This window comes from Podarcis raffonei, chromosome 2 (genome assembly GCF_027172205.1).
Source record: "Podarcis raffonei isolate rPodRaf1 chromosome 2, rPodRaf1.pri, whole genome shotgun sequence".
Lineage (NCBI taxonomy): Eukaryota > Metazoa > Chordata > Lepidosauria > Squamata > Lacertidae > Podarcis > Podarcis raffonei.
Window position 1 is genome coordinate 105977581 of NC_070603.1, and position 13454 is coordinate 105991034.

Genomic DNA, 13454 nt, shown 5'->3' on the forward strand with positions numbered 1-13454 from the left:
ATCCTATTCAACTCAGTACATAACAATGGGCATCAACACCAGAAACTTGCTTAAATGAAATAAAAACGAAGCTGACATTTTCAGGATCCCTGCGTGGCCCAGAGCAACGGCAGGGTTTCAGAATATGCAGCACTCACCTCTGCACTGCTGGCTGGGCTCCCCCCAATGGTTCTCCTGGCATTCCGAGCAGGTGCGGCCCCCAAAACCTGGCCGACATTGGCATTGCCCTGTAAACTACAAGGCAGGCGCAGTTTGCATTACAACTTCAAGAACTCCCCAAAGCGAACCCTTTGTACCCTGCCCAATGGGAAAGTGAGACACAGAAGACGTTGCCAGGGTACAAAAGCAAAGATCTGGATCCTCACCGGGCACCCTAACCACTGCTTCACACTACCTCTCAGCCCCTAGCCCTAGCTGGGTCTAAGGAAGGGCAAATAAGTGCATATAAAAGGGGGGGGGAGATCTTAATGACTGGTATTTTAGTAAACCCCAAGGGCCCAGTTAAAGGATTAACACTATAAAATGGAGTGGGGATTGGTATGCTTAATTCATGGGGACAATAAAGTTTTAAAACTGTTCAGTTGAAGATACTTGACAGAAGAGCAGAATCGTACAGCTGTAGCTTATACTGGATGTGTCAGTCAACAGATTGCCCACTAGTTATCTATGAGCTAGAATCTTCAGTATGGCTGTTATAGGGGCATCCATAGTCGAATCTGTGTTGGAAGGAAAATCTTTTACTGACATTGGTCCAAGTGTATGAAATGTCCACAATGTTAACCATCTTCTTTAGGAGGTGTGAACCAGCCATTTTTCTTATGTAGCTGTACTAGAGATTTATAGGATTGCTGTTCTCTTGCTAGGTTATATTGGTTCTTATTTGCTCCAAACTGTACTCTGGCTTTTCCTTTGACTAATGTGGCATTGATCTGCATGATGACAGATTCTGTAGAATAGGCACTATTCCAACCCTGTTTAGTAAGCAGCTCCATGCATAATGCACCTCCACCGAGAACATACCCAATCACAGGAGGGACCACTCTCACAAATGGAGGATCAAAGGGAAAGTTATCCTTAAAAAAGAAGTTGAGCAAAATATATTCTACACCTTCTTTTTCTTCTAAGACTTGAAGATCACTATGCAACAGGCTGTCAGGATGTTTTACATGCCAATCATATAGGCTGTCATTTACAAGTTCCACTGAATAAATCCCTGACTTGTAACTCTGCAACCTATATATATCCCTGAGTTCTTTCATAAGTCGATCTGAAGCCTGGACAGACCCAGAGACTGCACCATTTTTTCTAGGATTGCCAGATTCTCTTTTTCAATGCCATCATCCTCTGTCTTCTTTCCATCGACAGGTTCTTCCTCCTTCATATCATAATGATCCAGATCAATATCTTCACCCGTATCTTCCTCCTCCTCTTCTTCTGATGTAACTTCTTCCATTGTTCCATTCTGGCCGGTCAGCAATGGTTGATCTAACATTTCAACATTGGGATGCTGGGGAAGATTACCGTATTTTTTGCTCTATAAGACTCACTTTTTCCCTCCTAAAAAGTAAGGGGAAATGTGTGTGAGTCTTATGGAGCGAATGCAGGCTGCGCAGCTATCCCAGAAGCCGGAACAGCAAGAGGGATTGCTGCTTTCACTGCGCAGCAATCCCTCTTGCTGTTCTGGCTTCTGAGATTCAGAATATTTTTTTTCTTGTTTTCCTCCTCCAAAAACTAGGTGCGTCTTGTGGTCTGGTGCGTCTTATAGAGCGAAAAATACGGTATATAGTCTGCAGAGGTCGCATATCAATCGTTTCAATTGTTGGAGAAGCAGAGTATTGCTCTTTTTAATATCATCTAAATGCTCCAATACTGAAGTCAAGTTGGGGTCATCTGATTCCACAAACAATATTGGCGATGAAGAGGGATAAGACTCCGTGATGTTGCAGTCGGGAGCCTCCCAGCGCCACTGCTGCCGCCGCTCACCATCCACTGCTTAGCATGCGTAAAGTCCCAGGTTCAACCTCTGGCGTTTCCAGGAAGGGCTGGCAGCATTCCCTGTCTGAGGCCCTGCAATGCTGCTGCCAGTCAGTGTAGGCGCTACTGAGCTGGATGGACCAATGGGCCAGCTCAGGGTAAGGCAGCTTCCTGTGTTCCTGTGCTCTCCACTCCCCTTGTTTCTAACACAGCTTTGAACCAGGTATGGGGTATGAAAAAGAGGCCCTCCAGACCTCTCTACCTCCCCAAGCCACTCCTGTTACTGGCCCTGATTTGCACCCCCCCCAATGTATCTTTGAACTGTAGCATTGGAAGGGTCCCAAAGAGTCATCTGGCCCACCCCCTGCCTGGATGGAGGATGGAAGCAATGGGAGTGCAGAAATCAGCCTGCAAAGGTACACATTTACTTTCACGGTTTCAGCCACTTTTGTTTCTGCTGCTCCCTGGCCCTCAGAAGGTTCCCTAGAAGAAAATGCTTCCCTCCCGCTCCTGCCCTGGAGGCTCCCAGCCTCGCCCGGCACACAGCTTCCCATCCTAACCTGATTGCAAGCTGAGCTCAGGGAGTACTGCGGGTGGCAGTCGCAGGGCTGGCAGCCTTGACCGCTGGCCAGGTTCCAGAAGTTGGGAGCACAGCGGTCGCAGTTCTGCCCCTGGACGTTGGGCAGGCACTGGCATTGCCCGCTGTACCGCTCGCACTGGCATTGGTCCTGCGACGGGCACTGGCTGCGAACCGTGCCCAGGAAGTTACAGGAGCAGCCTGCAGGGAGGGAAGGGACAGAAACACTACACACAAGAGAAACACCAGTGCTTTCAAAATGGCAGGTCGAAGAAAGAGGCTACGCTTGGAGGGCGAAGCAATGGATCGGCACGAAAATTAAATATGCAATCATGTAGATTTAAAAAGAAGCCACGCCTCATTTGGGCATAAGAAACCTAGCAGCTTTCACACTTCAGCAAGGTACTGCGGGGGGGGGGGATATGGGGCAGGAAGGGGCATGGCAGATAATCGGACTCCTAAATTGTTCCCCACAAGCCTTTGTGTGTGATAAAGCAGCCATCCTTGTTCTGTGTGGAAGGCAAAGAAGCCTTCCTTCTCATCACTGCACCTCAGCCCCAGCAACATTACTAGTCTCATTTATTAACAATCCTGAGGACTAGAAACCAGATTTTTGCGTTTTGTTTCATCCTCCCCCTTTCCTATTTTTTTAAAAAAGAAACAAGAAGCTCACATTCTTGGTCCTCTGAAATATGCCATATACTGAATTAGAACACCAAGTTCCTAACAGCATTTTGAAAACAAGCTTTCCTCTTGGGTCTCAATATAAGTGGCCTTACTTGCAGGAAGGAGACGTGGGTGCCTTAGGGGGTTTCATTCGCAGTTTACAATTTTGTTGAGATCTGAACTTGGGAATAACAAAATGATATGCGGTTAAGATTTAAGGTGCAGCTGGTCCCGGGACCATAAGCCCTGAGTGTTTGTGGTGATCTCCTTCTTCCATAAAATTAACAGGCTGGCTGTTGACAAAATAATCAGGAAGCCTGAGGCCTGATCCCCTTTCGTTTACTGAAGGACCACCAAGAGTCAGGGTTAGGCAGGTAGCGATGGGAGCAACATGTGCCAGATGGAAAACACATCTCTCTCCACAAGAGACACTCACGGCGGCAGGTGCGTCGTGTGGCATCCCCATAATAGCCTCCCTGGCAGTGTTGGCACTGGTCGCCCTCGGTGTGGTAGAGGCAGCGGAGGCAGCGGCCTGTGCGCCGGTCACAAGATCCCGGATCTGCCACATCAATGTTGCTGTTGCACGCGCAGGGCTGGCACTGCCCCCTGGCCTGCCAAGGGTTGCCGTAGTAACCAGGAGCGCACTCGTCACAGCGCGGGCCTGTGTGAGGTAAAAGGCGCTGTGTGAGATAAAGGGCGTCGTTCATGAGGTAAAAGGCGCTGTGTGAGGTAAAAGGAGCCCGGTCCCCAATCTCCACTGCAATACACACATAAACCGCGGCCATAGGTCTATCAATGCACTCAAGTTCCCAGAGAAGCGAGACTTGAGAAGGAGGTTACCATGTGGGCTTCTGTCTCTGTTACACCCCTTCCTCATCTCCTCTCAAGCTCCCAATCCTAGGGCTACAGGGCACTAGAAAGTTGGACTTGCCTGTATAGCCTGGGAGGCAGCTACAAACTACTGTCCCAGAGCGGCCATCTTGGCGGCAAGAAGCAGCAAAATGGCGTCCAGAGCCAGGTGCCTCAGGGCAGGGGCAGGGCCGGCAGTGGCCCCCGGAGGCCAGCGATGGGTTCCCATAGAATCCGGACACGCAACTGCAATTTGGGGGAACAAAAAGGGTTTGATGAACATATTCGTTGCCATTGGTGTGGGGGCTCATCCCCAGGGCTGTTTGCAGATCGTGGTGTGGTCCTTTGGAAGTTAGGCCTCGCCAGGAGGCCTTTCCCTCTGGACACCTGGATACACCCCCTACTTCCACCGCAGGCTGTCCCAGGAAGCTCACCTTTGGCATCGATCTCCTTCTGTGTGGCCCCGGCAATGCAAACAGCTGCCCGTCCGCGGGTCACATTCCTCTGAGCGCCCGTTGCAGTGGCATGGGCGGCAGCTGGGGAAGCCCCAGTGGCCAGGCTGGCAGTGGTCACAGCGTGGCCCAAAGGCACCAGGCCGGCACGGGCACTGACCGTTGAAGTTGTCGCAGAAACCACTCAGAGAGCCTTCGCTGTTGCACTGGCACACTGCAAGGGGAGAGGGGGAGAAGTCACGCACACACTCCCTGCCGCTGCTCCTCCTGACACACAAGGTAACGATCCGTGGACGCCTCCTGCCCTGCTCATCATGTGCTGCAGTCCGTCCCCCACCATATGCAAACCCCCTTCACCCGTGTCTGCAAAGGTGCTTCACAGTCTGTGCCGAGAAGTTTCAACACCCAATTATGCAAATCACAGAATGGAAACGTGCTTGCTTTGCATTAAAATTAATGCACTCGCACAATCTTTTCCTGAACCTGATCATTTCAGATTTTTGCATATCCGTCAGCTAATGGCAGGACAAAGAGGTACATCAAAGGACAGAGAGAAAAATAAAGAGGGCATCTACAAAAATGCACAGCTGCTCCAGTTTTGTAAAAACAAACAAAAACGAACCCTGTAGTTTGAGTGCAAGTGCTACAATATCTGTAATAGAGGAGCTGTCTTGAGGAAAGTAAAAAGCAGAGTGAGCTCATTTGCACATAACACTAAGACAAACCACAAATTCTGTGAAGGTGCAAACATGAGGTGGGGAGATTGAGTCCACTTTGCTTTTCTTCTGGTCCTGTTGCAGCTGGGTTGTTGTGAGCTAAACTATGGTTTGGCTTAGCATGACGACAAACCTGGGTTTGTGGTTTGTCTCAGTCTCTTCTTTGTTCCTCTGCCCTCCTAGTAGCAGTTGGCAGGGCAGGCGCACTTACCTGACCTCCTGCCACCTGAATCACTGCAACTTACTGGGAGGGAGAGGTGAGGTGGCGGGGAGGTCAGCATGGTGCAAGTGCAGGATTGGTTCCATTGGTGCGTTTGCACTGTGCTGACCTCACCACTCCCTTACCTGCCGCCTTCTGGGTGAGTCGTGGTGACTCAGGTGACAGGAGGTCAGGTAAGCACCCCTGCCCGGTCAGCTGCTACTGGGAGGGATTAATAGTGGGTGGAGGAGCAAGAGGGCGGTGGGGGCATGTTATCATTTCCTCCCCCCATATTGCTCCTCCATCCCCAACTCTGCAAGCAGCTCCTCTTCTGCAGCCCAAGGAGGAGTTTCAAATGTGGGTTTGCACTTTGGAGGAGCAAGAGGAGACCGGACAGCTCTCTGCTCCCAGTGGTTCCGTCCTAGCAGACTGTTTACATCAGCACTGACTGACACGCAGGAGCCCAGCGAGGACCGGCCCATGCTTTCAAAAGGAAAGACGAAAGAATTTGGGGAGGAAAGGTCAGAACCTGAATTATATTCACCTTTGCAGCCACCGGGACCAAAGCCGTAGGTGCCGGGGGAGCAACGTTCACAGCGGCGGCCCACGACGTGAGGCTTGCACTGGCACTGCCCCCCATCCGGACGGCACTCGGAGCTCAGCGATCCCTGGGGGCTGCACAGACAGGCTGGGGGCAAAGGGAGAGTGAGTAGGAGGCAGGAGAACGAAAGGAAAGAGGCACCCAGCAGGAGCCTCTCTTCCTGTGATATACATAAAAGGGCCTGTGAAAGACACTGAGAGAGGTTGCAACGGCCGTAGCTCAGCAGCAGAGCCTCTGCTTTGCATGCAGAAGGTTGATGGTTCGACTCCTGGGATCTCCAGTCGGGGCTGCGAATGTGTCTTGCCCAAAACCCTGGAGAGCTGCTGCAAGGCAGTATAGGCCTACATGGCTCAGATGGTAGAGTATAAGACTCTTGATTTCAAGGTCGTGAGTTCGAGCCCCATGCTAGGCGAAAGATTCCAGTGTTGCAGGCAGCTGGGCCAGTCATCTGGCTCAGCCAAAGGCAGCTGCTGACACGCCCCCAGCTTGCCCACTCCAGTATAAGATGGCGAGAAGCATGATCTATGTGGCTAGGGCAGCCCCACCCATGCATGCAACCTATCAAGAAAGTGGCGCAGTATTGCTCCCTCTTAGTGTGGGCCTTTTGGGTACCACCTCTCTCAGCTCACCCTGAACTCCCTGTAGCACTTGGGAACATTTCCATTGCTTGCTAGGATGAGCGAAAGCCTCTACTGCAACCTGTGGACTATAGCCCCCATTACCCCAGGCCACTGGCCACACTGGCTGGGGCTGATGGGAGTTTGAGTCTGGAGGTCCATAGGTAACCCATTCCCGGTCCACCTGTGCAGTAAGGATGTATTGCATGGTGAGTTGGTGGTAAAAGGTAAAGGTAAAAGGACCCCTGACCATTAGGTCGAGTCGTGGCCGACTCTGAGGTAGCGGCGCTTATCTCGCTTTATTGTCCGAGGGAGCCGGCGTACAGCTTCCGGGTCATGTGGCCAGCATGACTAAGCCACTTCTGGCGAACCAGAGCAGCGCATGGAAACGCCATTTACCTTCCCGCCGGAGCGGTACCTATTTATCTACTTGCACTTTGACATCCTTTCAAACTGCTAGGTTGGCAGGAGAAGGGACCGAGCGACGGGAGCTCACCCCGTCATGGGGATTCGAACTGCCCACCTTCTGATCGGCAAGTCCTAGGCTCTGTGGTTTAACCCACAGCGCCACCTGCGTCCCTGTGAGTTGGTGGTAGTTGCTTGTTTTTAACACTCACGCAGTGCCCCCTGGTGGATGATGGCCGACATGCTGGTGAGCAAGGTGACGCAAGGCTCCGGCGTCGGCGCCTTAACCACGGGCCGAGCCTGCTGGGCGCAGCGGTAGCGCTCAAAGGTCTCCTTGCGGGCGATGGAGGCGGCGTCCCCGGCGATGAACATCTCCAGGGAGGAATAGCGTGGCATCAGGACCAGCTGAGCAGGGAGGGGAGCAAGAGGGAGGTAGGCAGAGAGGAGGTGTTATTCGCAGCAGGCCACAGTCCCCCCTACAGAAGATGCAACCGGAGTCTTGATACTTACAGAGTCCAGTAGCACTGCAGCCCCTTGCAAATGGTCACGTCCTCCGTAGCGGGTGAACTCTACCCGGATGGTGTAGCTGAGCCCTTGCTCCAGACAGACTGGCTGGGGCAGCACCACAAACCTACAGAACAAGAAAAGGCCTGTTTACAGCAAAGGGGAGCGGAGGGCCTGGCGGGTTTTTTTGCTGTGTGTGATGATCCTACGGCGCCTTCCTGAATGCCAAGGATGGGAAGGAACCGCCTGCCCCACTGACTGCCACATCTAGGCAGCCTGCTTTGTCCCCTGCAACGGATGGGAAGGCGCTGCTGACTTCAGCAGAGCTCTGGAAGGAGCCTGTGCGAGAGGCAGGGAAGAGAAGTTCTCCCGGGGTGAGACCACTAATTCCTGGTTGGTTGGTTGGTTTTTAAAATTGCTTTTATTAAAGATTTTCTTGTCTTTACAAAAGAACATACAGTGGTACCTCGATTCTCGAACGTTTCTGCTGACGAATGTTTCGGACCTCGAACGCCGAAAACCCAGAAGTAAATGCTTCCGTTTTTGAACGCACCCCGGAAGTCAAACAGCTTCTTCTGCGTGCTTCTCAATTTTCTCAATGAAATTTGAAGACCGTCCTTTGCACCTCGGTTTTTGAACGTTTCGGAACTCAGACAGTCTTCGGGAATGGATTGCGTTCGAGAACCGAGGTACCACTGTACATCGTCTCTGTTTTCAGATTATAAAGTCACTTCTACAGATCAGTTATATTCCACGCGAGACCTGAGTGTTGTATACGGCCTAAGCTTGAGGGGGGGAGAAGGAAAGAGAGTTGGGGAGAGAGAAGGGGGGAGAGGAGAGCATTGTATGTTTTTCATCACTCACCGGGATGAGGGTGGCAGAGCTGTCGTCATGACATCGTCGGCAGGGATGGTGTTTCCACAGGGGCTGCTGGTGGGGATGGGCCCAGGGCGGACCATAGACACTTTCACCTCTTCCCACTTTCCTGGAAGCTGAGGAAAAAGGAGGACTTACAGTGTGGCTGCATGAGATGCGGAGGCAGGCCAAGACTAAGATGGCACCCCCTCAGAAACAGCCTTTAAGGTGTTTTTTGGTACAGCCATAGCTGAGTGCAGAAGCTCTCAGCTTCCACCCTAGGCATCTCCAGGCCAGTTGGGGGGAAAAGCCTGTCTTAAAATCCTGGAGAGCCAAGAAACCCAGAACAGACCTGGAAGATTTGGGAACTAGCGGCAAAGGCAAAACTAATTGCAAACGATTTCAAAGTTTACATTTCTTCAAGCTGAAGCTCAGAACATTCTGAACTCCGAAAAGCCGAATTCTGGGATTGGACTTCTTAATTGGAATACAGTGGTACCTCGGGTTACATACGCTTCAGGTTACATACGCTTCAGGTTACAGACTCCGCTAACCCAGGAATAGTGCTTCAGGTTAAGAACTTTGCTTCAGGATGAGAACAGAAATCGTGCTCTGGCGGCGTGGCAGCAGCGAGAGGCCCCATTAGCTAAAGTGGTGCTTCGGGTTAAGAACAGTTACAGTTAAGAACGGACCTCCGGAACGAATTAAGTACTTAACCCGAGGTACCACAGTATAGTATTTCTTCGTATGCTGCTGACCTATTGGGTGATATTCAGCTAAGCTTTACTCAGAATAGACCCATTGAAATAGGTGGATATGACTAAGGCCTCATCCACACATCCTTTTGCCTGCCACTTTCCCCCAAGAAAACCTGTGGTTTAGTGCTAAGGAGCAGGTTTTCCAGGCGAAAGCAGCGAGGCAGAGGCGAAACTTTATTTATTCCCCTGAGAAACACTTGCTCTGAACTTCATGTAAAGCTCTGAATGCTTCGTTAAAGAGTTTTATATCTGGATTTATATATGTGAAGACTGGAAGCCCAAACTGCACCCCCCCCCCACCGTTTGGTTATGAATGGAGCAGAGGAATAGTAGGACGGCAGGCAAAAGCAAAGGCACCTGAGGCTCATAGCGCAGCAGAATGTCATACTCCATGGAGAAGGGCACATTGTTGACCTGGAACTCCACCACAGCGCCCTCCAGCACCCGGGCAAACCCCAGCCCTGTCCACGTAGCTGGGTGGCCCGTCAGGTGCACACGCTCCATTACTTCAGCTCCCTGCCAAGAGAAAGATCCATAAGACTTTGTGCTTCTCTTAGTTAGTTAGTTAGTTAGTTGTTAGTTAGTTGTTGCTAACCTGGTGCTAATGCTCTTGGACTACAACTCCCATCAGCCCCAGCCATCCAGATGGGGTTGGACTAGGGTACCTTTCCAACCATAGCTGTCAACCTTCCCTTATTTGGCGGGAAACTCCCTTATCCCAGCGTTGTGTCCTGCTGCTGTCCCTTATTGATGATGTCCCTTAAATTTCCCGGGTTTCAAAGGAAGCAGCTCCTCTCCCTCCCTCCCTGCCGGCCAGGGAGGAGGGAGGCTCCAACTGTGTTGCTTGGTTGCCTGCCCCGCCCCCCTCCGGCCTCCTCTCACCAGCCTCGGCCCCTGGGAACCCCTTCCGCCACCATCCTCCTTGCGGCCGCCGAACGTCTCTGTCTGTGGTAGCATCTTTGTAGCTTGGACTTCGTTTTGCACGAAAAGTGGTTGCTGCTTGTAGTTATTTAATTGCAGTGTTTCATCAGCTTGAGCAGCAACCTCTGGAAGTGAAGGGCTAAAAACTGGCGCTGCTCTCCAAAATTATCTGGTCCCTTTTAACTTCGTATTTCAGCTGGTTGATTAAAATCCCTTATTTTGGCGGCTGATCCCTTATTTTCGAGGCTGCTGGTCCCTTATTTTCAAATCTCTAAGTTGACAGCTATGCTTCCAACTCTACGAAACCCTGGTGAGCCGCTGCCAGTCAGGTTAGACACTACTGTCGGTACTCAGCAGAGAACACTTTCCTACACCCCTGCATTTAAGCAACTGCAGGCCCACGTCCTCACCTGGAGAAGCCGCGCCTCTTCAGCTTCATACATATAATGGTCCAATGCGGTGCGGTAGTAGCCGGTCTGCACTTGGCTGCATTGCCTGCCCACCATGTGGCTCCGGCAGCGGCACTGCCCCGTCTCCATGGCACACCTGCAGCAAGGCAAAGCGGGAGGCTCAAACGGGGAAGGCGGTTCTAGCCCATGAGAGCACGCTCACCCGCTTCCTGCGGTCCAGGGATGGGCAAATCCGTCTATTCCAGTTTCTCATTTTTCTACACTTATGTCCCGCTCTCCACATTTCCAAATAGTTTTTTTTTCAAGTCCTCGTGAAAATTCATTGATGATTTTCTCCCAACGTACAATTCTGGCCAATAGAAACGTTTTTGCAAAGCAATTTCCCCCTCCCTGAATGCGTTTGTTAGGCACAATTCTCCCCCGGCACATGCGTTTCTGCACACATTACTCGCTCGGAGAACTGCAGGGCTTGGAGAAACGCAGATTTTGAAAGGTGCCTGCGTTTCAGTCCGCTATTGTTTTGGAAAGTGTGAATTAACTAGGTCTGCCTCGAAATACAGCCCAAAATCATTTTACTCTCTCCATCTCCATTTCCTGCTTGGCAGGGGGTTGGACTCGATGGCCCTTGTGGTCTCTTCCAACTCTATGATTCTATGATTCCTCCAGTACCAAGCTAAAAGGGCCCTGTATGGAAGGCGCTGGGAGGTTGCTCCCTTGCTAAATAAAGCTAAGCAAGTTCAGTTCCAGCCAATGGACTGCCTGGGAACCCCATTGCTTGCTGCCTTGAGTTCCCCAGCAGAGAGGCGGGGGTAGAAATTCAATAAATAAATGAAGAAATAAAGAGGAGGGGAGGGCTCTGTCTCTTTCCTCACCTCTCCTTCCAAAGTGACCTATCTCTGGCGCAGCGGATCATGCCGTGCCTCTCACAAACCCTCCTATATGGGTTGGGGAGCAGAAGAGCTGTGCTGGATCAGGCCAGCATCCCAGATGCCCTGCAGGAAGCTCAAAAGCAGGACCCAAGGGCAAGAGCCCTGTCCGTTTCTGCAGTTTCTAGCGAATGGTATTCAAAAACTCGCTGCAGGTCCTTTTCATGCAAAGAGATTGCGCCTCAGCTGATTTGCAAAGCCCACATTTTGGTCTATGGTATTGCTTATTGGGGGACGCGGATGGCGCTGTGGGTTAAACCACAGAGCCTAGGGCTTGCCGATCAGAATGTTAGCGGTTCGAATCCCCACGACGGGGTGAGCTCCCGTTGCTCGGTCCCAGCTCCTGCCAACCTAGCAGTTCAAAAGCATGCAAAAAAGTGCAAGTAGATAAATAGGTACCGCTCCAGCGGGAAGGTAAATGGCATTTCCATGTGCTGCTCTGGTTTGCCAGAAGCGGCTTAGTCATGCTGGCCACATGACCCGGAAGCTGTACACCTGCTCCCTCGGCCAATAAAGCGAGATGAGCGCCGCAACCCCAGAGTCGGCCACGACTGGACCTAATGGTCAGGGGTCCCTTTACCTTTACCTATTGCTTATTGGGTTTCTATCCCACCCTCCCTCCTCAAGGGCCCCTTGTTGGGATCGTGCTCCCAACCCCACCTTCCTCAGCCTCCCCCACCCACCCAGGATGGTCTCTCCAGCGCCCCCTTACTGGTTGTCGCGGGCGCCCCCTACGTCACAGTCGCAAGGCCGGCAGCCATGAATGTCAGGGCTCAGCGCCCAGTGCTCTGGCTGAAAAAAGAGAGACACAATTATGTGTCAGCCAGTCCGGGGGGGGGGGAGACACAAGCAAAGGGGGGGGGGAGCAGGGCAGCCTGTTACTCACCAGGCATTGGTTGCAGCTGCGCCCGGTCACCAAACGTTTGCAGAAGCAGTTGCCTGCGATGGCGTCACATTGGGGCCCGTCCTGCACTGTGCCCCGGGGGTCGCACTGGCAGCCTGGTGGGTTAAAGACAAAAATAACCAAGTGCATAGAAGAACAAGCCTCGCTGAGGCAGCGCCAGCATGGCTTCTGCAAGAGCAAGCCTTCTCTCATGAACCTATTTAGAGTTGAAAGTGCCAGCCAGCAGAGAGAGAGAGAGAGAGGTGATCCAGTTGACTCTGAGCTCATCCCGTTATTTCTAGGCACAGATCAGAGAAAGCTTGCTGTTTACTGCTGAACTGGAACAAACATCAATCTGTAGAATTAATTACACACTCAGATTTTTTACATCCAGGGCTTTTTTCAGCTGGAACTCACCGGAACTCAGTTCCGGCACCTCTAAGGTGGGTGCCATTGCCATGATAAGAGAACAAGAGTTCATGGTGCGTCCTGGCACCTCTTTTTTCTGGAAAAATAGCACTGGTTTCATCCCACGCCTCCTTCAAACAGGAGTTCAGGGTTGCCCACAACCAACAGATAAAATGAGATCACGCCATTAACACTTTTATCGACTTTTGTCCTGAGAGTGAGCTACAGGAATGTGCAGGGATTTGAGCACAGGTCTCCCCAGTCAAAGTCTTGTACCAGCTGTCCCTAACCTGGTGCCTTCCAGATTTTTGGACCCATCAGCCCCAGTGAACCTTTCCAAGAGTCAAGGATGATGGGAACTGAAGTCTAACCAGCTTGTGGTTAGCCTGTCTTGCACGCTATGCCTGTGGTTCCCTGGGCCACACTTTCAGAATAAAAACTTGCTCACGTCACACCATTTTTTTAATTGATAAGAAATACATTGGAAAGAAACAATTCCTAGCATTGTCCTGGGATCGTCCTCAGTATCACTTGATGCTCTTGCTCTCATTTTGAAAAGATTTGCAGGTTCTCATTTTACATTTGATGGCTTAATCCCCAGATAATCATTGTTCTATACTGATTACCAGTGAAAACTCAAGGATTGCTCTACTGAGATATTCAACAGTTAAGATATTCAGCAGATAGCTTTGTCTTGTGGTAATAACGAATTATCACAAGGTTTTGAAGAAAT

At 51.3% G+C, this 13454-nt stretch overlaps 2 protein-coding genes across 2 annotated transcripts in view; both read right to left on the bottom strand.

The window, feature by feature from the left end:
* LAMB2 (laminin subunit beta 2) overlaps positions 1–13454 on the bottom strand; it is a 69826-nt gene that overhangs the window by 28228 nt on the left and 28144 nt on the right. The window contains exons 11-23 of the mRNA XM_053378455.1: positions 12317–12429; positions 12143–12222; positions 10505–10640; positions 9531–9689; positions 8425–8552; positions 7567–7687; positions 7269–7461; positions 5978–6121; positions 4501–4732; positions 4149–4312; positions 3654–3878; positions 2535–2752; positions 138–234 (exon numbers count right to left, since the gene is read on the bottom strand). Of these exons, the coding sequence (XP_053234430.1) occupies positions 138–234; positions 2535–2752; positions 3654–3878; positions 4149–4312; positions 4501–4732; positions 5978–6121; positions 7269–7461; positions 7567–7687; positions 8425–8552; positions 9531–9689; positions 10505–10640; positions 12143–12222; positions 12317–12429 (2010 nt within the window). The remainder of the gene's footprint in view (positions 1–137; positions 235–2534; positions 2753–3653; positions 3879–4148; positions 4313–4500; positions 4733–5977; positions 6122–7268; positions 7462–7566; positions 7688–8424; positions 8553–9530; positions 9690–10504; positions 10641–12142; positions 12223–12316; positions 12430–13454) is intronic.
* On the bottom strand, positions 722–1598 carry LOC128408552 (ubiquitin-conjugating enzyme E2 Q2-like). The gene is given in 2 exon segments (XM_053378457.1): positions 722–1303; positions 1306–1598. Coding segments are annotated over 2 exon segments (714 nt in total). The 5' UTR covers positions 1493–1598; the 3' UTR covers positions 722–776.